At 40.7% G+C, this 25,000-nt stretch overlaps 1 protein-coding gene across 2 annotated transcripts in view; it reads right to left on the reverse strand.

Moving 5' to 3' along the window:
* Positions 1-25,000, reverse strand: part of radil2a (Ras association and DIL domains 2a) — a 77,745-nt gene that overhangs the window by 50,976 nt on the left and 1,769 nt on the right. For both annotated transcript variants that reach the window (XM_056454318.1, XM_056454317.1), the window contains exons 2-5: positions 22,876-23,202; positions 19,872-20,107; positions 16,346-16,674; positions 1,229-1,891 (exon numbers count right to left, since the gene is read on the reverse strand). In XM_056454318.1, the coding sequence (XP_056310293.1) occupies positions 1,229-1,891; positions 16,346-16,674; positions 19,872-20,107; positions 22,876-23,202 (1,555 nt within the window). The remainder of the gene's footprint in view (positions 1-1,228; positions 1,892-16,345; positions 16,675-19,871; positions 20,108-22,875; positions 23,203-25,000) is intronic.

Consider the following 25,000-nt stretch of genomic DNA (forward strand, 5'->3'; position numbering starts at 1 on the left):
ATACATAGGTTAGTGTATGCTTCATTAGGTAAATTCAGCTATTTTCATTTCTGTCAGCTTTGCGTTTAATTAAAGATTGCTTAAGATTTATAAAGAAATGATTACTGTTCAGAACAGTGTTTTGTGTCTAATTGTTATGTAATAAGCAGGATAAAGTACACTCAGGTGGCTGTTTTCACAGATTTAATGCATTCACACTTCAGTTGGGTTGCCAATAAGCCTGTTAGGCGTTATTCCTTGATAACAACCTCCTGGATGTACTTTATCCCTTACTTAATAAGCAAACATTTTGTTAATTGAAGCAATCCATTGATTATCCCTAATATAACGAATGATCGCCTTATGGAACTAAAGATGAATGACCAAAACTACCTATTCTGTTTAGTTTGTGACAATTTCAATGTTTACTAGTGGCTTAATAGTTATAAAGTACATATTCTGCATGATCTTATTCTGGATTGTTAATCCTACCCAATACTTTAACCCAACTGCTTCTTAAATAACTATTATTGCGCGGCTGTCTGGAATACTTGATTCTGATTGGTCAGTCGAAACATTCCAAGGTATGTTATTCCATGATAACAACCACTGAATAACACAGGCTCCTCTGAGTACCTCAAATCATCTTGACCTTCAGTGAACACCTCCACATCTCCATAGTTACATCTGCATTCATATTTATCTGCTTAAGGCGCTATTTTTGACTCTTTGGCGCCCTCTTGTGACTGAACAAAATACGTAGGTTAGTGTATGCTCCATTCGTCTGGTTTTGTTTCTGTCATCTTTGCATGTTTCGACTGTTTGGTGCCATCTTTTAACTGAATAATACATAGGTTAGTGTATGCTTAATCAGGTAAATTCAGCTGTTTTCATTTCTGTCAGCTTTGCATTTAATTAAAGATTGCTAAAGATTTATAAAACACGATGACTGTTCAGAACAGTGTTTTGTGTCTAACTGTTATGTAATAAGCAGGATAAAGTACATCCAGGTGGTTGTTTTCACAGAATTAATCCATTCACACATCAGCCGGGCTGCTGATAAGCCTGTTAGGCGTTATTCATTGATAACAACCTCCTGGATGTACTTTATCCCTTACTTAATAAGCAGAAATTGAGTTTATTGAAGCAAAAGTCATAGTCATTTATTAAAAGCAGCTTGAAATGATGTGTGACCCAACATTATGACTTCTGTTAGTAACACTGGCTGTGCGTGTTTTGGTAGACTCACCCACATGTCGAGCTGAATGTGATTGGCAATGGAGAGCAGCAGTCTCCGCAGGTGAAGCAGCTCAAAGTCAGTTGCAGATTGTTGGATGCACAGACACAGCAGAAAGGCTGCGGTCAGTTTGGGATCTTCTCCTCCTGCATCCACCATACTGATGATCTTCTCCAACACCTGATCCTCCTGCTCCATTTGATAGGACAGCGAAACCACCCTACCATCAGAATCCCTCCAGCGAGCGGCCATTTTTTGAGTCCTCCTCCTCCTGACCGATGTCCCACACAGTTTACAGGGAGACGTCGTTGCTGGGGGGCACAACGTAGCCATCCAGGACGGAGTCTGAAAGGCTCCTGTGGCCGTCGGGTCTTTGAACATGAAGAGATAGTGCTGACCGAGGCCTATAAGGTCGCCTGGACACAACTCGATTTCGTCCTGGAGCGGGACGCCGTTGTGCGTAACATGTGCACTGTGCAGTGGTCTGAGTTTGGTTTGCATCTTAGTTTGGTCAGCGGTGGCATCCTGTCGCTGAATGCAGCAGTGCTGAGGTGAAACATCAGGAGCGAAGAGTAAAACGTCCACCTTCAGTGACTCCTGATTCACTCCGGTGGAGGATTCAGAGGCGCTGCCAAACACACATGTGTTCCCGCTCATCAGATAGATCAGAAAGTCCTGATAAGAAATGAATAGAACAGACAGGGGATTTCATTATGCAAATAACATAACAGAATGTGACAGTAGTAGTATAATGAGTACATTGAGCTGTAGACCTGTAATGAGTACATTGTTTCAATCCTCATGTTTGTAACACAGTCAAAACATTGCATTTTCATCTTAGAGATATCGTCAAACTTTGACCCATGCTACTTTTTTCTGTTGCTGAAAAGTGAGTCAACATCTTTGTCTTTTTAGCGAATTCACAATTGTAATGCTCAGTTGGTCAGAACATCAAATTCCACCCAAAACATAAATAACACTCATTTAATAACTTATTTATCATGGGTCGCAACTGCTGAATGAACCACCAACTATTCCAGCATATGTTTTACATAGCGGATGCTCTTCCAGCCATAAACCCAGTACTAGGAAACACCCATACACTCTCACATTCAAACATACACTCATACACTACAGACAATTTATTTTACCGGAGCACCCGGAGGAAACCCACATAAACACCTGAAGAACATGCAAACTCCACACTGAAATGCCAACTGACCCAGCTGGGACTCGAATCAGCGACCTTCTTGCTGTGAGGTGACAGGGCTAACCACTGAGCCACCGTGCTGCCCTAACAGCATGAATTGTGACTTAAAATAGTGTCAGCAAAACATCTCTTTTTCATCTCAGAAATGAAAACTTTGACCCATGCTGCCTTTTTCAAGTTAGTCAACATCTTAGTTTTTTTAGCGAATTCAAACTTCAAACTTTTTAAATATTTTATAAAGATTTTTTGACTAAAAGTATATTAAGTGAAATAAAATAAAACAAAATATTACTTTTTTAAATTTAAATAAACACTTTTTAAATGTAATGTAGTGTAGATGGCTTTCTTGCTGTTACCAGTTTATCCAATGGCTCGCCGTGTACGTTGGCAGACTTATGATGTGGAGATGAGTTGATTATGACAATGGGGTTTAAGTACGGCAAAGAACGGTTCCAGAAAGCAGGTAGGACAAAAACAAAATCCAAAAAATAAAATAAACAAGTAAATAAGAGGGTGAGGATGTGGTAAAATGTGAAAACATGGTAAAAATCAGGGGGCTTTTCTTTTCTGGATTAATTTTGAAATCACTGTTGGTTGGGTTTAGGGAGGGTGTTGAACGCTGGTCAATCATTGCTTTTCAAAACACTATCTGTAGGGTTTAGGGATGGGGGTGGAATGGTCGATCGTTCAGTAAGTCAGTCAGTTAGTCAGTCAACAGCGGCCTCTGGTGGATTTACGAAAACAAAAACAGCAAAAAAACGTGGCTCCTGGGGCATATTTGGCGCTATCCAGAAATAGCGGTACGTTTTCAGAATGAGACTGGGTTGTACGTAAAAACAAAATCCAAAAAATATAAAATAAACAAGTATATAAGAGGGCGAGGATGTGGTAAAATGTGAAAACATGGTAAAAATCAGGAGGCTTTTCTTTTTCTGGAATAATTTTGAAAACACTGTTGGTTGGGTTTAGGGAGAGTGTTGATCGCTGGTCAATCATCGCTTTTTAAAACACTATCTGTTGGGTTTAGGGATGGGGGTGGGTGGGATGGTTGATCGTTCAGTCAGTCAGTCAGTCAGTCAGTCAGTCAGGCAGTCAACAGCGGCCTCTAGTGGATTTACGTGAGAACAGCATGCCCGAATGGTACTTGCGAGAGAAATTCGAGACCTCAAACAGCGTACACAGCGGCCTCTGGTGGATTTACGAAAACAAAAACAGCAAAAAACGTGGCTCCTGGGGCATATTTGGCGCTATCCAGAAATAGCGGTACGTTTTCTGAATGAGACTGGGTTGGACGTAAAAACAAAATCCAAAAAATAAAATAAACAAGTAAATAAGAGAGTGAGGATGTGGTAAAATGTGAAAACATGGTAAAAATTTGAGGGCTTTTCTTTTTCTGGATTAATTTTGAAAACACTGTTGGTTGGGTTTAGGGAGGGTGTTGAACGCTGGTCAATCATCGCTTTTTAAAACACTATCTGTTGGGTTTAGGGATGGGGGTGGGTGGGATGGTTGATCGTTCAGTCAGTCAGTCAGTCAGTCGGTCGGTCGGTCGGTCGGTCGGTCGGTCAGTCAGTCAGTCAGTCAGTCAGTCAGTCAGTCAGTCAGTCAGTCAGTCAGTCAACAGCGGCCTCTAGTGGATTTACGTGAGAACAGCATGCCCGAATGGCACTTGCGAGAGAAATTCGAGATCTCAAAGAGCGTACACAGCGGCCTCTGGTGGATTTACGAAAAACAAAAACTGCAAAAAAACGTAGCTCCTGGGACATATTTGGCGCTATCCAGAAATAGCAGTACGTTTTCAGAATGAGACTGGGTTGGACGTATAGGACCATTTTTTTTAATTAAGAAAAACCATTAACTTAAAATCATACATTTGATGTCTTAAGATCATTGAAACGTGCTTCATCTGATGTCTGAAGAGTGTGAGCTGCCGGCCAGCTGAAGGGAACAGGAGGAGGTAAAAGCAAAACCTTGTGTAAATTCTTCATCTGCTTACAGTGTGGTGTCAAAACAGCCTGCAGTGTTAATGGACTGATCCACTTAGTGCTGCTAAAGCTGATGATTCTCCTGATGTGGACAAGAGTCTCTGTCCACCACGAGCGGTGACTGACACTTATCCACACATAATCCCCTCAGCACCTGCTTCACTCTCATTCAACCCTCCATTAACTGTTCAGCTCCAACAAGGAGATGGAGAATCTAAAATGATGGACCCTTGTCACATTTCTTGGTTTGTCAGTAGCAGAAGTCGTCAAAGTTGGGTGAACTTAGAGCGCAGTGAATGGGAAAGTACAACAGATAATTTTTTCACAATCATATTTGCTGAAATATTAAAAACAAAAACTCTACAATGGTGTTATTAAGACTTTCAGAAAAAGGAAATAAATAGTCTGAGACTGATAATGACAGCCAGAAGAGAGAATAAGGTCAAATTTCTTTTGTCCAGCCCCCATATAATACATAAATGCATATAAATGTACATTTTTAAAAAACATCTAAATATTAAAAACTTTAATTTAAGCATCGGATTTAAGATGATGATGAGCAGTAAACACGTCATAGCAGTCTTGTGAAAAGCGTCCATTAAAATTAGTCATTGTGAAATGATTCATTTTCAGATATTTCCCAAGTGCTGTTTAACATATCATGACACACCGAGTTACTATTATAAATATAATAAAAACTAATTTATAACGAGCAATTTCTATAGTTTTTTTCATTTATAGTATACAACCAAGCACATGTGGTCAGAACTCCGGTCCAGCCTCCGGTGCCTAGACTGCAGCTCTGCACAAGACGTTTGGCCGGTGGAGAAATGAGTCTGGTTTCTCTCGAGGTTTTGTAAATCTTCACTTTCGCCAATTGGTGAAGTTTTTTCCTCGCCGCTGTTGCCACTACCTTGCATGGTTCGGGATCTGTAGAGCTGCGCATCGATGGATTTGCTCTTCAGTGTTTGGACTCTCAGTAGTGATTATTAAAGCACACTGAACTGAGCTAAACTGAACTTAAACTCTGAAAACTGAACTACACTGTTCCTATTTACTATGATCTTCTATGTGAAGCTGCTTTGACACAATCTACATTGCAAAAGCGCTATACAAATAAAGGTGAGTTGAATTGAACACAAATGGACGCGCAGGTAATGAAGTATTAAGCGTTTCTCCCATTGGAAAGCCCGTCTCAAGCAAAATGCCAGCATGCGTCTGTAGCTCTGCACATGCTCCGCCTCTTTGCCCTTATTTGGTATCCCCCGATTGGTGCGATGACAGACTAACAAAATGGCGACCGTTAGCCACGCCTACTGGTAGCTTAAGTTGGGTTCTTCAGACATCTATCGGTGACGTCACGGATACTACGTCCATATCTTTCACAGTCTATGATTTGAATGGTTATTTGAGTTACTTGATCAAATCGCATCATTCACACGAATATTGCAGAGGGATGTCTAATCACATCTTTGCACATATAAATCACTCATGCTTGACGTGTCATTCATGTCTGTTGTGAATGTAATAATAATAATAATAGACAAGAACTTCTGACGCTGTACCGTGAGTGCGGGAGAATGGGCTATTTTTAACGGGTGTCTTGAAATCACATTCAACTATTCAACTCTAGGAGACTTGTAAAATGAGTTCCTTTAAGGGGGCTAATAATATTGCCCTTAAAATTCATTTTAAAAAGTAAAACCTGCATTTACTCCAGCCAAAATAAAAGAAATGAGACGTTTTCTCCAGAAGAACACTGTGAAAAAAATCCTTGCTCTGTTTAAAAATCACTTATCAAATATTTGAAAGTCTAAATCAATTCACAGTGCTGATAATATTGCCTTCGACTGTACATAACTGAGTCATTATTGAGCTCAGTGTTGATTCAGTTCAATTCAATCGCAGCGTGAAGTTAATCAGTTATGAAATGAGTTCATTTTATATGTGAGCTGCTCTACAGAAGACAACAGAGTCATTATTCTGTGTTGATTCAGTGTCAATGCTGCAAAATTGATCAATTACGAAACAGGCAAACCAAAGAAACTACGCCAGTTAATCAGTTATTTACAATGCTTTACTTGTCAATTGTTTCTTGTGGAAATTAACTCCGTCGTGGATAATAAAGTGGATCAAATGAGTTCACGATCAAGGCCGGTGTCCTGACAATTTATCCTACCCATCAGATTATGCTACCAACAGTGTATTTAAATGGTTCTGTGGTTGGGGTTAGGGATTAGGGCGATATTACAGCTTCATATCACACTGCTTCACATTAAAATTTACACTGTTAGCAAAATCTGATAGCTAGCATATTGCGTCATACTATTTGAATGGGAGGTAGGACATTCTGACAAGGTAGGACAAATCAACAGAACACCGGGAATAATGTAAATGTCGAGAGTTTTGTCGAATCTCATCGATTATTCTCCAGTATCAATGTAAGTCATTGTATTTCAATTCTAGAGCTGCACATTATACTGTTTCAGCATTGTTATTTCAATGTGTGTGTTACAGTCATATGTATATGTATATGTTTTGCTTGTGTTAGTGCGCTCTCTCTCTCTCTCTTTCTCTCTCGTTCGCTCCCTCCCTCTCTCTCTGTGTCAATTCTCAGGATCGCCCATTCCAGTATTCCATTCCTCCGTGAAGACGTCAATCTTTATTCCACCCTGTGACGTCATCAACTTCGCTACCAATCAGGATAGGAGCTCAAAGTTTAAAGGGACGCGAGCGGGGAAGCTCGTTCTGCTTTGCTCTGTCTTGCTTGCGTTGTCTTTGCTTGCTTTTGTGTGTGTTTTGGCTTGTTGTTATGTGCTGTGATATTGATGTGAATTTAGAGTTTTTGGTCTTGTTCCTGTGTTGATCGCTGTTACCGTCTTGTATATGTGGTAATCTCCTGATCTCTGGTGTAAGCCTTTCCCTGGGATTCGAGGAGTTTAGATGTCACGTGACATACATCTTACATCACGTAGATAACTCCACTGTCTAAACCAGGCATGGGCAAACTCGATCCTCGAGGGCCGGTGTCCCTGCAGAGTTTTGCTCCAACACTAATCAAACACACCTGAACACCCTAATTAGTGTCTTCAAGATCACTAGAAAGCTACAAGCAGGTGTGTTTGATTAGGGTTGGTGCAAAACTATGCAGGGACAACGGCCCTCCAGGATCGAGTTTGCCCATCCCTGGTCTAAACACATTAGTTTAGAAGTGAGCGCCACCCGCTGTAAGTTTTCTCCATATTTTTGGTTAGTAGTTTTAGTTATAGCGTGAAAACGCTGAAGATGTTTTGTTTGTTTATTTTTCTATTAAATAGTTTAGAGGGTAAATATTAGCTAGATTTGGGGTTTCGTTATCTTACTTTCATTTATTTGGCGCCACTTAATTCTTGTTTCCCCCATCCATAATACACATTGATCTTGTAAATAATACTTTTTTTATTGTTTGACTTCTTTCACTATTGTAAATAAATTCACTTATTTTTGCAGTATTTTGGTTGTTGTTTTGATATTTTGCCACCAACTCACCACAAATTATAATCACATTAAATGTTACCTTTTAAACCCTAGAGCGAAACTTTAAAGTCGCAACCGTGTGCATCTGTAATAGTGTCACGATCACCAGCAATCCAAACACCATAGATCGCTGGAAAACAGGCACAATCGCTAACGGACTACAGATCTGCCATTTCATGAACTACAACTCCATACATGCACTCCGCTCACACACACATGTTCCTGATCCCTGCACACACACCACTGGAGGATTGTCAAGGACTGATTACACAAACTATTTAAGCTCCACGCACAGACACCTCGGGACTGAGACTTGCTATATTGTAATGGTTTCATATCTGAGTATTTTCCTGTTTAGTCTTCCCTGTTCCGAGCCTAGCCTTTGTTCTTCTTTGTTTGTTACCTTTAGAAATATGTTTTTTGAGAAAAATGGTGGCGCATTGAATACTTATTTTCCATGCTGCATCTCAGGGGTCACCAAACTTGCTCCTTGAGGGCCGGTGTTCATCAGATTTTACTTCCAACCCTAATCAAACACCTAAACAAGCTAATCAAGGTCTTACTAGGTATACTTGAAACAGGTGTGTTGAAGCAAGTTGGAGCTAATCCCAGCAGGGACACCGGCCCTCCAGGACCGAGATTGGTGACCCCTGCTGTACATCAATATAATGGTGCTAGGAAAATCAATTCCATATCAGATCAAATTTACAACGTTTATTTTATTTAAATGAGTTAAATTTAAAAGAGATAAGACACTACCAAAGAAAAAAACAACTGTTTCTACTGGAATGCAGGACTAAAGGGACAAAGGACAGAGAAGTGAATGAGAAACAGTGCTGCGTGGCAGAGTGAGCTGTGTTTCTGACCCGCAGCTTCAGTAAACAATGCTGATTATTGCCTACAGTAAAGAGCTCGCAACTCTGCAATTATTATAACTGCTGATTATAGTTCAGCGCTTCGGGGAGACAATGCTTCATATAATTACTGCTATAAACCCCTGGCACGCTGATTCCTCTCTCACATGCATTGAGAAGCGTTGAGAAACAAAATTCAAAAGTTTGTCTTCTTCAATGAGAGTAAAATGACATCTCAGTATTTGTATCTGGGCATGTTGACCAATTCTTAAATATCTGACTCCGTTCTAGTATATAAACATATTCATTCATTTATTTTCCTTCGGCATAGTCCCTTATTCATAGAAAGAACAACCAGGAAGGGAAAATTGATGGATTTTGCACCAAATAAGGGTGAGGCAGTGGTGCAGTAGGTAGAGCTGTCGCCTCACAGCAAGAAGATCGCTGGTTCGAGCCTCGGCTGGGTCAGTTGGCGTTTCTGTGTGGAGTTTGCATGTTCTTCCTGCCTTCATGTGGGTTTCCTCTGGGTGCTCCGGTTTCCCTCACAGTCCAAAGACATGTGGTACAGGTGAATTGGGAAGGCTAAATTGTCCATAGTGTATGAGTGTGAGTGAGTGTGTATGGGTGTTTCATAGAGATGGGTTGCGGCTGGAAGGGCTTCCGCTGCGTGAAACATGCGCTGGATAAGTTGGCGGTTCATTCTGCTGTGGTGACCCTTGATTAATAAAGGGACTAAGCCAAAAAGAAAATGAATGTACCAAATATTAGCATCATTGACCCATAACAATGTACAGCACCTAGAACTGTCAGTATGTTCGTGTGCTTTTTATCCAGTTTCGATTCTAATTTGCAGTTCGGTGGAAAATATAAATAAATTGAAATGCAAATCAAAGTATAGATAGCAGAAGTGAACAGATAGATGTTCCCTACCAGCAAGTATTAATTCGACACCAAATATAAAAGCAGACACTAACCCGGTATAACGTCATCACCAATGACTAAATCTCTAAAAGACAGACGAAAACATCAGTGAATTGTAGCTCTGACATGGACATGAGGCTTATAAATGACTGAAAAACAGCTGCGGGTGAAGTATATTAATGGCAGTTGATCAGATCGTGATCGTATCTCTGTTTTGTTCTGTTGATATGTCATTTCAAATATTCGTAGCTTGAAACAGATGGAAAACAATTGCTATTAGTATGACAACTTTTTCAAGGGCTTAAACGGAGCAGCGCTCATAATATCGAGCGAAAAAAGAAAAAGACAACTGGGAAACATAACCTGCTTTGTATTTTTGTAGAATCTTTTAAGAGGTGTGCGAGTTATTGCCTTCTATCAATGAATGTGTCAGGAATACATGTGACGAAAACAAAACTAACTGAACTCCGCTCCTTTAGCTCCCCTCATAGAGCTTGATCTACGTTGGCATTTCCCCTCTTGGGTTTTAGGTTTTGAAAAGGGAAAAAATTCCACCTCCACGTTCAAACTTTTAGGATACCGGGTATCAGATTTGCACAATCCATACGCACAACAGTTTGGCCTGTTTCCCTCACTTAAAAGCTTGTCAGAGCTCCTGCGCATAGCTACGGTTGCTAAGCCACGATTGGTGGGTAGAGGTTTTTGGGTGTGGCTTAGCGAAGGGTCAGTTCAGTACACAACAATAAGTTGACATGCAGGGTGGAATCTGGTTTAAGGTTAACATTCTGAGCTAAAGTACAAAAAGGTGGAAAATGTCAACTCTGTTATTGTCAACTCTGTTAGAGGTTTATTAAGTTAAACATAATTAGTAACAGAATTAATTGCTCCCTATCATATTTAAGCAGTTTTTATTCATTTACGCTAATAATGTATTCAGTTTACTCTAAAATAAACAACTGTTATATATCATTCCAGTTTAAGGAGAATGAATGGAAAATGCATCCACAAGACTCAAAATGGCTTCCACAGCAAATGCTATTAAAGACACAAAGCATCCAATTCTAATAATCAAAACCAGTATATTTTAATGGTTTCCAGGAGCGTAGAGGACATATTAAAAATGGGGGGGACGGCTGGATGAGATCATATGTTCATATAATTATTAATCACCTGTTTCTAAATGGTCTATCTCTAAAAGTGAGGGGGACGAATCCCCGCCGTCCCCCCCGGTTGCTATGCCCCTGATGGTTTCTAATATTATCTGAGACATATTTTAATTATTAGTATAGTTTTACCAGAAAGCAAAACATATATAGAGTATAGAGAGCAGTAAGGACCATTTGTTTCCATTAAACCCAATACAATTTTCAATATACTCAATACTAAACTATTATAAACTCTCTGATCTGTTGTAAATATGCTACTGTAAGTGATTTGTGCATGGTGTTTCACGTATCTTTAAATATGGCTGTTTATTTCCACGTCCACGCTCAAACACTCCGGTCTTCCGGGGTTGTGTGTACACGCGAAAACTCACACACCCTTCACAGTGCACACTCAGCAGAACCCACTATGAGGAACAGCAGAGCAGCACATTTCCTGACTGAAAACACGCTTGGCATGACACACATTTGTGAGCAGAAAAATTTTACACACACGCACAGTCGCGCACACATGAAAATCCAACCCAATGTTGGGTCAAATATGGATAGAACCCAACCGCTGGATTCAAAAGTGTCATTTGAGTTTAATTGAAAAGAGTAACCCAACTGTTGAGTTTGTCCATATTTGACCCAACATTCGGTTTGAGACAACACAGCATTTTTAGAGTGTACGTATCAGATATACACTCTGATAAAACTTGGGTCAAATATTTGTTGGGTTTAAAAAAAGGATTCAATTAAAGTGGAATTAAAAACATTCAATCAAACAAACAAAAATACATCGGGTACATATTTAAATACATATTTAACAAATCGTTTGCTGCTAATTTGATGTAGTTTTGCTCACATGGATAATTGAATATTAATCAGATGATGTCATTACGCTGCTGTGCCGTCAACCAATGGTTGCATTGCTGATCATGATTTCGAGGATCGATAGATCTGTCCTTCACAACACATGCAGCGATCTCAGATCAGTTCATCCAGACATTTTCAAGAGTTCACACTTAGCTGATGATCAATAAAGCGGGGCTCCCTCCCGTTAGAAGGACGAGAGGGGAGTTCGAGCTCAGGTAGGTCTCGAGAACTCCCCTGCTTGTCGCCGCGTGAGAAGTGTAAACTAGTGCTGTTTTCGGTGATAATTTAGTCGATTGGTTATGGTTTATGTTTTTGGACGGTGGGAGGAAACCGGGAGACCCGGGGGAAACCCACGCGAACACAGGGAGAACATGTAAACTCCGCACAGAAACACCAACCAGCCCGATAGGAGGTTGGACCATCGGTGTTCTTGCTGTGAGGCAACAGTGCTAGCCACTGGGCCACCGTGTCGCCCTATCGGAAAAAGGGGGAGGAAGTAGGGGTGGAAGGGGGGGAAGCTTCAAGACGAAGAAATCTGGAGTGAAAAACTCTGGTTATTTATAATGCTGCTGTAATCATCTAATGGGTCAGATTACGGAGCTAATGAGGAGCCAGCCGTGTTGATCATAAGCACGTGATCCTCTCGAAATTAGTATATAAATAAACCACACTTAATCTGATTCAAGAACTTGTTTGAAGAACCAATTAGCCAGCGATCAGTTATCAAGATTAAACAATCCAGGACCTGCCAAATCATCTTAGATCTTTTAAGTGAGGTACAAAGAACAGACCCCTAGTTATTGAAAAAAAAAATAACGTGCTCACAACATCCAATTAGATAAGAGGAACCAAAAAGCAACATGGTGTTTACAACATCACAGAGAAGGTAGCATTAAAAGGCTTATAAGCACAAACTGTTTCTCCATTCTAAGACTGTATTTGCACGCAAATTGACAAATAATCACAGGCAAATTAAACTTTAGTAACAAGGCCAGTAACAATCCTGTCCACCATCCCGAGCATCTCTCACACTGGCCCCGGGCCATCAGGCAGTCCTTATTGTTGAGCCCTGAACCATAAATCATGACACAGATGAGGGGGATACCTTCAACCAAAAAAATAAATGTAACTGGCCACATATTACATGGATTACATGGATTAAAAACTAGTTATCATGCATTAAAACAATGTGTACTACAGCTTTAATTATTTCCACTCCCAATAAAATGTGTCTGTTATACAGTAAAAGAATAACAAACACCATACTGTACATGCGACTGTGATTTGCAGAAGACACCAGCTGAAATGTCAACAAACTGTAGTCTTTATGTCCAGAAATCTTGCCAGGCATATTTAAAACAATAATTATTTGATGGTATAGATTAAAATACCCTAGATTTAAAACATTTACGCATGATAGTGCAGAAACTAAATACTGATTAATTAACTTTCACACTTCACCACTATCATTTTACCCATTTGACAGCAATATTAGTAATATTAGATTTTTTTAATATATTATTTTTTGTTATTATTTTATATATTTTACTATGTACATTTAGGAATAAGCATTAAATAATGAGCATATTCCCCTTTAAATGTCATTTACTGCTGCTTTTAATCATGTTTAGGTTTACTGAGGGATTATGTGATTCGCTGTGCTCTAAATGTGTGTGTGTCACGCGTTTCAGCATGTTGTGGTTTCTTAAGAAGGTGTGTGTGTGTGCGCGTGTGTGTGTTAAGCACCAGCAGGTCCTCATGATAAGCAGAGCCCCAGTTTATCTGCTCTCCCACTGTCAGGCGTCCCGGGACGACTGGAGGAAAACACATGATCACCTGTCTTTCACATGTCTGTGCAGATCCTGCCACTCTGACCTGTGCTAATCCTGACCAGAACTCCTCATCAGATTAAACCATGTTGGAGTCAAGACTGCAGCACACTGTCAACATCACAACCTACTGCCAGTGACTTACCTGCGGTTGGAGAAAAGCTTCGGAAACTGCTTGGAAATACAGATTTATTAACAAAACACTGCGCTTGGTATTACCATGTATTCTAATCTGTCTATTATGAGCGCTCCTATTTCAAGTCTGAGCTCTGTGAAGGCCATTTCATGTTTGTGTTTCATTCATTCGGTCAGGATTCTGAGACTTCGGTCTTGTCAATTCTTGTTTTGGTGGCAGAGTCCAGTCACTAGTCCTGTCCTGTCTTGTATGTTGTGCTCGGCTTGAGAATTCTCAAGTCGAGCACTCTTATTCAGTTCTTTTCTACAGATGCCAGCTCGGCCGAGCTTAAGCCACGCACGGTCTAAAGAGACAGTGGTTGCTTCATTTTATCTGTGATTCCTAATATTAAATTTAATCGTATGTTTGGCAAGCAATTTTAGAGAATTTGATGTTTCCCTATTCAAACAGATTGCCCGAGAAATGTTTTAAAAAGATGGCCACCGAGTGAAGTTACTTGCCTCAAAGGGACTTTGTTGATACTTTTAACAACCATACTTATGACTAGTTTTGTAGTACATGGTCATATATGATACACTTCCAAACATATCAGTATTTAAATATGGTTCAGAGAGTACTGTGTACAATTCCAGTGGTCAAAAAAATTTTGGTCACTTTGCACAAAGATGATACTTATTTATTCAGCTTTCGAATGTACAAATATTTCAGCCCTGACACTTACGACTTGGGGGTTGTCAAAGGTATCCAGTTCAGTACCCATTGGTACTGAAACTGTAAACCGCCCATTTCCCACTAACAGTTGAGTGCATTCTCAAACAGCTGATTGGCCATTGTGTTCATGTGCTCAACAGAAATGATTGTGATTGGCCATGAAAGTTATTGGTTTACCACTCTTCACCGTTGTTTACCAAGTGCAAACACAGATACACGAACACTATAGTATTTCAAAGTCGCGTATCCAAGCCAGTACTAATTGGTACTGAACTCGATACCAAAGACTCTAGAATACACAAGACATTTCACTTATATAGTTTTGAATGGGGAAAAGTGTAACAGTCAAAATGGCGAATGAAGCCCCGCCTTCTAGTACAGGAGCCAATCAGTGATCGCTATAGACTGAGGATTCTCCGGGGGAGGGGCTTGGACCAGATGTGAGTTTCTGCAGATTTTGCGTGATTCAAACATTTAGAAATGAAACTTAAGAGACAGTGGTTGCTTCACTTTATCTGTGATTCCTAATATTCAATTTAATCGTATGTTTGGCAAGCAATTTTGGAGAATTTGATGTTTCCCTATTCAAACAGAATGCCCGAGAATTGTTTTAAAAAGATGGCCACTGAGTGAAATTACTTGCCTCAAAGGGACTTTGTTGATACTTTTACAACCATACTTATGACTAGTTTTGTAGTACATGGTCATATATGATACACTTCCAAACATATCAGTATTTGAATATGGATCAGAGAGTAATTTTTTAAACTGTGTACAATTCCAGTGGTCAAATAAAATGCTGGTCACTTTGCACAAAGTTTTTTAAAGAGAAGAGCAAATAATGATGAATCTAGTTTTCTTCAATCAAACGACAGCATAGAGCAGGGCTGTCAAAAACAGCTCCGCACAGTTTAGTTCCATCCCTAATTCAAGAGTTCACACTTAGCTGATAATCAATAAAGCGTATTTTGGCATGCTGTCCCGGGAGAGAGCCCTGAGCTCGTAATATCCTCGAGCCCGGGGCTCCCTCCCGTTAGAAGGGCGAGATGGGAGTTTGAGCTCAGGTAGGTCTCGAGAACTCCCCTGCTTGTTGCCGCGTTAGAAGTGTAAACTAGGGTTGTTTTCTGTGATAAATTGTTTAGTCAATTGGCTATGGTTTATGTTTTTGGACGGTAGGAGGAAACCAGGGGACCCAGGGGAAACCCACGCGAACACGGGGAGAACATGTAAACTCCGTACAGAAACACCAACCAGGCCGATAGGAGGTTGGACCAGCGGTGTTCTTGCTGTGAGGCCACAGTGCTAGCCACTGGGCCACCGTGTCGCCCTATCGGAAAAAGGGGGAGGAAGTAGGGGTGGAAGGGGGGGAAGCTTCAAGACGAAGATAACTGGAGTGAAAAACTCTGGTTATTTATAATGCTTCCGTAATCATCTAATGGGTCAGATTACGGAGCTAATGAGGAGCCAGCCGTGTTGATCATAAGCACGTGATCCTCTCGAAATTAGTTTATAAATAAATCACACTTAAACACATCTGATTAAACTAATTGAGTCCTTCAGGCTTGTTTGAATCCTACAAGTTGCTGCGGTCACACTGCACTTTTCTCCTCATAGACTTCCATTCGTATGCACCGAAAACACAAGCTTGTGCGAAAAAGTTTTGCAGGTTGCTGCGTTGCAAAGTTCAAGCTTGGTGAACTCTGACCTCGCTCACTTTTTTAAATGTCTAATGTCTTGTCTAAATGTTTAATCCCAGCGCCGTACAACAGAATTTCGCAAGCTCAAACTTTAGTGTTACTGCAGCATTAGCTTGTTAAAACAGAGTTGGAACTAAACTGTGTAGTGCTGCAGCCCTCCAGGAACTGAGTTAGACACCCCTGGCATAAAGAGTACCAGTTTCAAAACAACAACTAGCACCAAAATCAGCAATGGTCCAATCATCCTACCTGTCTGTGGCTGTATCCTTGCAGGAGGAGGAAATATGGGAAATCAAAGGGCAGGTGGATGGAGTACTGCGTGTGGTTGTCATCGCTGCTTTCCGTCTCCTCTTTCTCTGCATTGAGACGCTGCACCTCTTTATCGGCCTCTGCTTCGGGATCATCCCGCGGGGCTGCAGGACGGCTCACGCTGGCTTCTTTCCCCATAGTGGAGACGTCCATGTCGCTTAAGCTCCTCCAGATACCCAGGGCGTCCACTCCCTCGTGCGTCCCATCCACAAAGAGCGAGGTGACCCGTGAACGGGCATGCTGCAGCTTTCGGGCCTGGGCATTGAGGCCTGCGGAGATAACATGTAAACAAATGCATGATTTGCTTATCAAAATGTCTCGTTGTCATTGGAATAACCAATGGAGATAAGCTTCAGATTATAATACTGATTAGTCAGCCTAAAGGTGCGGTCACACCGGGCTTTGTGTGTGCGAAATTCTGTCGTGCTGCGCTGCGAAAAGGGGCGGGATTAAACAAGCTTATTAGACATTAAAAAAGCGAGCGATCGCTCCATGTTTTAAATTTCTGTCCAGAGAGGCCCTGTTTTGATCCTCGATTGGTCTCATGCAGCCAAGTGATGCGATTTCGCAGGTTAGAGTTCACCAAGCTTGAACTTTGCACCGCAGCAACATGCGAAGCTTGACGCATGACCCCGCGTTTCCGGTCTGACGCATTCGCGTGCGTATGAATGGAAGTCTATGGGAAGAAAAGTCAAGTGTGACCGCACCTTATGTCTGGCTCACACTCTGCGTTTAAGTGAAGTTTATTTATAAACTAATTTCGAAAGGATCACGTGCTTATGATTGACCACAGCCGGTCCTGCATTGTTCAATTTATGATTCACCAATCAGACGATTCCTACGCCACTATAAATACCCTATGTTCCATATCACAGCCATCTTCGTTTTGAAGAATCCCCCCTTCCACCCCTACTCCTCCTCCTTTCCTAGATGGGTGGCACAGTGGCCCAGTGGTTAGCACTGTTGCCTCACAGCAAGAACGTCACTGGTTCTAGTCTTTACCAAGCCAGCCGATGTTTCTGTGCAGAATTCACACGTTCTCCCCGTGTTCACGTGGGTTCCCCTGGGTTCCCAAATTTCCTCTCACCACCCAAAAACAAGCAACTTAAGTTAATTGAGTAATCCAAATGGGCACCATAGACATGCTCCAAGTAAGTAGTTATCTCTTAAGAGAAATCACTATCTGTTCATTAGCTCCGACAGCAGGGGAGTTCTCGAGATCTACCTGAGCTCAAACTCCCCTCTCGCCTTGCAAACGGGGGGGAGGGGCTAATAAAGAAGGGGAAGAGGAGCTGGTGAATGGGGAGGAGCTACTGATAGAACAAGGAGCAACTGATAATGGGGGGTGCTGATGATGAAATGGAGGAGCTACTGATGAAGGGGAGGTGCTGATGATGAAGGGGAGGGGCTAAAGAAGAGAAGAAGATGCTGATAAAGGGCAGGGACTGATGAAGAAGGGGAGGAGCTACTAGTAAGGCTAGAAGCTACTGATGATGGGGAGGAGTTACTGACAAAGGGGAGGGGCTGGTCGTGAAGGGGAGGAGCTATTGAGTGCAAAGATTGGATTACTATTTTCATTTTGGTTTGTTTAAGCAAAACTCTCCTATGTAAGCGATTATCTGATGGTGAATGTGGTTGTTCTCATGACAAGTACTATTTAGTGGTTTTGCTAATTTATTTTGCAGTTTAAGGACTGTTAAACGTTAACTACGAAACGTTTTAAATTTTCAGTTAGTCAATTTGGAATGAAAGTAAACTCAGGCACCACACATTTGAGTGTATAAGTGTGTCATTAGGGATACAACTCAGGTGTTTATAAATCCTCTAATTTTGACCCCAACTGTAGCTATAAATTGGCCACATTTATTTTAGGTGATCCGCTATAAGATGACTGTGGATGGTAGTGACGTAAGGTAAACAACATTGCTGGGCTGTGAAATGTTCTCAGAGAGGTCAAGCTTTCACACCCATCGGCGCTCTGGGCGTTATCAGCTGTGGAAATGGGCGGTCGCCTGCATTGTTCTGCCAGAACACACATTGACGGGGCCGAGCTTCCCCAGTCACGGATTCTCAAGGGAAACCTGTGGAACACCACAGCCCCATGCCAAAACCCACAAGAAAAAAAACAGCCTCGAGAGTGCAGGAAACACGCTCGCAAAGAACAACAAGCGGCCATTTCAATGCTAGCACGGTGGGAAACTCAGTGTGAGAGCTGATAGGACTATCCCAATAAAACACACTTCTGAGAGAGCAATTTCGCTAAGCTTCTTGCTGACAGGCTTTTGTTGGGATAAGCCATGAGGCACCTCAGACTGTTAAAACATTCCTAAATTGTGTCAACTGGAACACAGATCAAAGGTCAGACAGTCAAAACATCTCTAAAGGCCTGTTCACACCGAGAATGATGATAACTGTATTCGTGTCCACGACAATCCATGATAACTTTTTGTTTATTACAAGTGTTGACATCTGCCACTTTAAATGCTTGAGCTCTTTAATGCCAAATGGACTCTAGTTGCCTGATTGTCAGTGTTTCTTATTGTTCGTCAACTGAAATAAATAGTTTATTTCGATGATATCCACTCAGAGTGTTGAAATGATCTCAAGAAGCTGCTAAACGCTCTCCGTTTTTAGCAGAACTTAACCACTAAACTCCCCTGAAACAAAACACTTGCATTTATAAAATATATTTTGTTTCCTTTGCAGTTATTGTCTAGGTTTTTTCCCCTAATAAAAATTAAAGTGGTGCATTGCAGAACTTGTCAATCTATTGCTAGTCACCTTGGATAAAAGTCTGATAAATGCCTAAATGTAAGTGTAAACAGTTCTTAAAGCAAGGTCGCCCAAACTCGGTCCTGTAGTACCAGTGTCCTTTTTAGTGTTCAACTTCCTTCAATACACCTGCCTGGAAGTTTCTAGTATACCTAGAAAGAGCTTGATTAGCTAGTTTAGATGTGTCTAATTGAGGTTGAAACTAGACTCTGCAGGACACTGTCAATCCAGGACTGAATTTGAGCACCCCTGCCTTAAACAATTGAGGATTCCTGATATTATTTAAAGGGACAGTATGCAGTAATATATCATCATTTACTCATCCTCCACTTGTTTAAACCTGCTTGAGTTTATTCTGTTAAACACAAAGAAAGATATACTGAAAAAATAAGTGTATTCATGCACACACATGCACTAAAATCTTCTGTTTTACTCCATAAAACTCCCTATATTTCTAAAAGTTTTAGATCTAAAGAGTTAATAGTGTCAACTGATGATCAAAAGTAAAACATTACTAATTTGACCTCCTCCCAACAGGTAAAACCACCAACAATTAAGAATTCATGATTATATGGTGTAATTATATAATTATAATGTAAGTCAATGGGGCAAAAACAGCCCCCAACATAATGAAAGGGTAGTCAATTCGACCAGTAAAAAAGGGATAAGTTTCACACCCAAGACAGACGGTTACCTGCAGTGATGGTGTCTGTCTCCTTGGCACTTTGCGCCTCTACAGTTGCTCTCTTCTGGATCTCGAACCTTCTGGAGAATCCCTCCTTTGGTTTCCAGAGTGACTGCAACATGAGCGGCTTTTCGTAATCACCGACAACTCGAAAGCACTCAGTCTTCCATTCGTGATCAGATCCAGTTCGTCCAATCACATCGCACAGCACATAAGCGCTGGGGTCTTCCTTTTCCAAGCAGTACCTGTGAGGCAAGAGCACAACTGAGCTTGTGTTCACAGTTAGGCCGCATTTACACTGCACTGCAAGCGACTCAATTCAGATTTTGTTCTCCCATATGGCACAGATATGGCTCATGTACGTGTAAGCAGAAACAAATCACATAGATTCCGAAATTTACTCAAATCAGATTCAGGCCTTGTGGAAATTTATCCGATATGAATCGGATCTGTGTCCTCCTGTCTGCAGTGTAAGCAGGTAGATCAGATTTTCACCTGTCAATGCGAGTCGCGCATCATTAAAAACTATAGTGAATGTCGTCAAGTCTGACACTTTCTTTTCAGATCAGACTTCAGCAGAGTCCCAAACCTTAAATCTCACACACAGGGACTTAAACAGCTTTCATATTGTCATATAGCACAGTTATTTAACCATGTTAATGAGAGCGAGAGAGCGCAATGTCCACCACGTAACCAATATAAACTAATATAAAACTAGCGCATACATCACGTGCATAAATCACGCCATGGACATGACATTAAGATGCCTAAAGGCTTAAAAAAAGCCTATATATCAAAAGAAGATGGACAAATGAGAGCCTTTCTGTCATAAAATATAGTAAAACAGCTTGTCAAAAGCTGCGAACAGATTACATACAGCAATAGAGAAAATAACCCTCTTTAATTATCAGCTGTTAGTCAGCGCCCGCTCTTTTTTTTCCTGGTCATTGCGCCTTTGCCGTGTGCTGTGTAAATGCAGACGATCGGATACAAGTCACTTTTAAAAGATGATGTAAGCTGGTCATCAAACAAATCGGATACAGTCACAAAATCGGAATTGACCATCAAGATGTGAGGTGTAAATGCAGCCTTAGAGTACCATTGAAATCAAAACTAACCATATTGATTTTGTTAGCTGACATTGCTAGTTTTGTTCATCTGTGCATGTCATTAAGGGAAAAAAAAATTTGCCCTTCTAATATTTAACTGAAATCTGAAAATGGCCTTCCTGTTTGTTTTCAGTTAAATTCTCAGACGATATCTGTCTGAGGTATTGGGCGTGGCTAACATACATAACCACACCCCTCCAGCGGTCAGTTTTGACAACAAACAGAAACGGAGAGGAGGAAGAGGAGTTTGGGGAGAGCTTGTAATAACTCTCCCCAAACCCTTTTCCTGAGCTTTCCGAATGAATGCCTACTTTACAACATTCAATCAGCTCGCAGTTTCATTTATTACATGAAACATTTTATTCAATACATTAATAAACATAATGTAAAAGAAAATAAACTAGAAATTTCAACTTTCCATATTTTAAAATTAGAAATAGGCTATATGAAAACTTTACTAGCTAATGTTTGTAGCTAGTTTATGTAGGCCTATGTGCTGTTTCCATGTTTGGATAGGTGTTGCTGCAAATAATGACAAATATTTTAGCCAAAATCTGTTATCAATACACCACCCTTTAAAATTAGGTTCATTAGTATGTTCTTCTCTCCTCTAGGTTACAGCAGCTGAGTTAGCGCAAGTGTACCACACTATTAAACATAACATTGGCTATATCAGTGCTGCAGAGTTGTGAAAGAGAAAGACTGACTGCATCTGTTACACAGATTTCAATAAAAGACAGTTCATTTTAATGTCCAAGTGTTCATACTTTCCTGAAAACCTAGTTTAAGTTGCAATTTACCACCACTGACATGCTATCGGGCCTGTGATTGAGGATGTGGCCCCCGTTGCAGCTTGCGTCCCTTATTTTTTTGCATTAAAAGTGGTAACCCTAGTTTAATGTGTAATCATTAGATTATAAACCTTATTATTTGATTGGGTCTGCAACTACAACATTCTGCGCTTCTGAATGGCTCTGGTGTTTACATTATGTTTCTGTCGAGTCGCATCTGGTGCGAACAAACAAATTGCTTGTATATGTATGAGATTTATTTTTTCATGCTTGGCAATTCCAGCCTGATCTCACGAGAAAACGTAAGTATTTTACGTTTTGTCAGTTTAGTGGCTAATTCGTACGAATTCAGACGTACGAAATTGTACGATTTTAAAAAGGAGGCGTGGCACCTAACCCTACCCCTAAACCCAACCGTCATTGGCGGAGGAGCAAATCGTACTAAATTGTACGAATTAGATCGTACGAATTCGTACGAATTAGTCACTAAATCAAAAAGTTACGAATTGCCGTGAGATTGTGTTGGCAATTCTTACCCACAATTGCAAATAAACAGATTTCCGTTACTGTAACTTTCTTTCTACTTGTTTTACTTACAATCTCTCGATAAGATCTTACTATCTTACCTGACAACATCTATCAGGCTTAGGAAAGAAATGATATCCTGGAATTTGAATTCCTTCGTGTTGTGTCTACCATATCCTTAAACATCTTAAATATTTGGATACGTGACAAGCAGCTTGATGACGAAAACCTGACAAATATCTCAAATAAAGCATCATAACTATGTCTTTGGGTGTGTGTGAACTATAGTATAAGGTGTGGGAACTGTAGGGATAATTAACTCTAGGGCTGCACGATATATCGTTTCAGGACTGATATCACAATGTGTATCGGAAAACAATTTACAGTATCGTGCAGGCCTAATGGTCATATATATGAAAATAACATGACCATGCATTATTTTTGACTAATTCAATGACTTATCGTCAAGTATTCCTTTCTTAATATCAAGTAGGATTTAAACATCTCTACCCCCTAAGTGAGTAACAAAGCTAAGTGAGAATATCAGAGATATCTACACTCTGAATAACACAGGAGCGGATGCCTCACCTCTCCAGAGCCTCTTTGACCAGCTGGTTGGCACTGGAGTTGCTGGTGGCCAGCACACTCTTATAGTTGGTCCCCTGGCAGATGTCACTGCCGAATATCTTGAGGATGCCCGGGACGGTCCTCTGGCTGGACAGCTCTGCAGGGTCGTCCTCCTCCGTCTGCAGGTCCAGGCTCCGGGCATCCTGCCGCTGCCGGCCGCTCTGCAGGACGGGGCTTCGGTTGAAGACGGTGGTCAGCCGGTTGTTGTGACGGCGTATTTTACTGCGGGCCGGCTGCCGGACTCCTGTGCTCTCCACAGACTGAGACGTGCTGTCAGATGTGCTCGACCTGAGGGAGACAAGGGTACGATCACTACCATAGTACTCGATTCACACATAGAAGATTGTATATATAGAGTGCTCAACATGTGTCAGGCCCCTGGTGTTTTCGTCGTGTGACCTTCCCCATGCGCTCCTTTGTTCTGTTTCTCGCCATTTCATTGCGTTCATCAGTTGTGTATCATCAGTGCCATTATGTTCTTGTGTATTTATACCCCTTCATTTGGTTATGCGTCATCCACACCCCATGTGGTTCCTGAGTCTCTCGTGTTTCCTATGACTTCCAAGTGAGTGGTTGTAAATAAATCTACGTGTTTGATAACTCCTGCGATCCTTTGCCTTTCTAAGAGAGCCCAGGCGTGACGATATAAGTAACACCCCTCACAAATTTAGATGAATATTTTCTATTGTAATCTATACAATATTATATTTGTGCATATACATTCGATCGGTCTGAACTGACGCCAAATCTGGAGCTAATCTGACCAAATAACTTACGATAATGGTTCAAGAATTTGCACACCCAAATGTACATGCTATAGAAGAACATTAAAGGTGCAGTAGGTGATCGTCTTCAGAAACATTTTTGTTGTGCTGGTTGAAAGTCTCTTCACATTCCAATAGTAAATGATTAAAGTAAATGATCTTAATGTGTTTATATGTATTTTTATATTCAGGGTGAGGCATAAGACTAAAAAATGTTCATCCAATTAAATGTTGACAGGTCGATTATTCCCATAATTCCGATAAGTAGTCGTCAACAAATGTAGATTTGAACAACTGCGCAGCCGTTTGTACGCAGCTCCGCCGTTTGTGCGTACACGCACTGCGCGTTCATGAGAGAGAGAGAAATAGAAAGAGAGAGCGGTGAAAACATGCTAAATCAAAACTTTTTAAAAGCCTGAATCAATATTGGAGTTACCTCTGCACACCTGAGGAAGGACGACACCATGGATGAAGGATTTCTGTTAGACAGGTAATGATCTGTTTTAAAACTCTAATGTAGATGTTGTTGTTACAAACGGGTTACATGCACAGAAGAGTTGTTCATCAATCTGGCGAAAGATTGATGTGGCCATTTTCAGTTTCTTAATGTCCTTTTACAGCATCGATAATGCAGATTTTATTTAGTTTAACAACAAAACACAAGTAAATAGTGCTATTCTGCCTAGCCTGCTTTATTGAGCTGAAGTTGGCACCTGTGACGTGCTCCCTATAATGTTTACCGCGCTACTCTGAATATTCGCTCTGAAATAGCATGTAAGTAAGGCTTAGTAATGAGCGTAATGCCCGCACGCCGCCGGACAAGCACTAGTCACTTTAGCTCAACACATGAGAGAGGTGCGCATGCTCGTGTTTCAGGAGGCGTGGCTCTGGACGGCAGGGGAGGGACTGTGGTTCGGAGATTTATTCTAACCGGTTAGCATTGTGGAAGATCACCTGCTGCACCTTTAAATTACAAATAAATAAAAATAAAGAGTAAAAATCAAGAGAAACAAAAACATGTATGAAATTTAGTTGAAATTTTGTAGTTTGTAGTTTATTTTCTAATGTTTTACATAAATTTACATGTATTATCTTTCTATTTCTAAAGATATCTGGTGACTAAAATACAATTTTAATAAATATATCTGTTTAATAAATCTGTTTTGTTAAAATAATCTTGTTTTCACTTTGAAATAAGTTTACTCTGCTTATTTTTTACTTATTATTTCTGAAAACAAGAGAATTTTGTTAAAACACAAGTAAATAGTGCTATTCTGCCTAGCCTGCTTTATTGAGCTGAAGTTGGCACCTGTGACGTGCTC

The sequence above is a fragment of the Danio aesculapii genome, chromosome 3 (genome assembly GCF_903798145.1).
Source record: "Danio aesculapii chromosome 3, fDanAes4.1, whole genome shotgun sequence".
In the NCBI taxonomy this organism is placed as follows: Eukaryota; Metazoa; Chordata; class Actinopteri; order Cypriniformes; family Danionidae; genus Danio; species Danio aesculapii.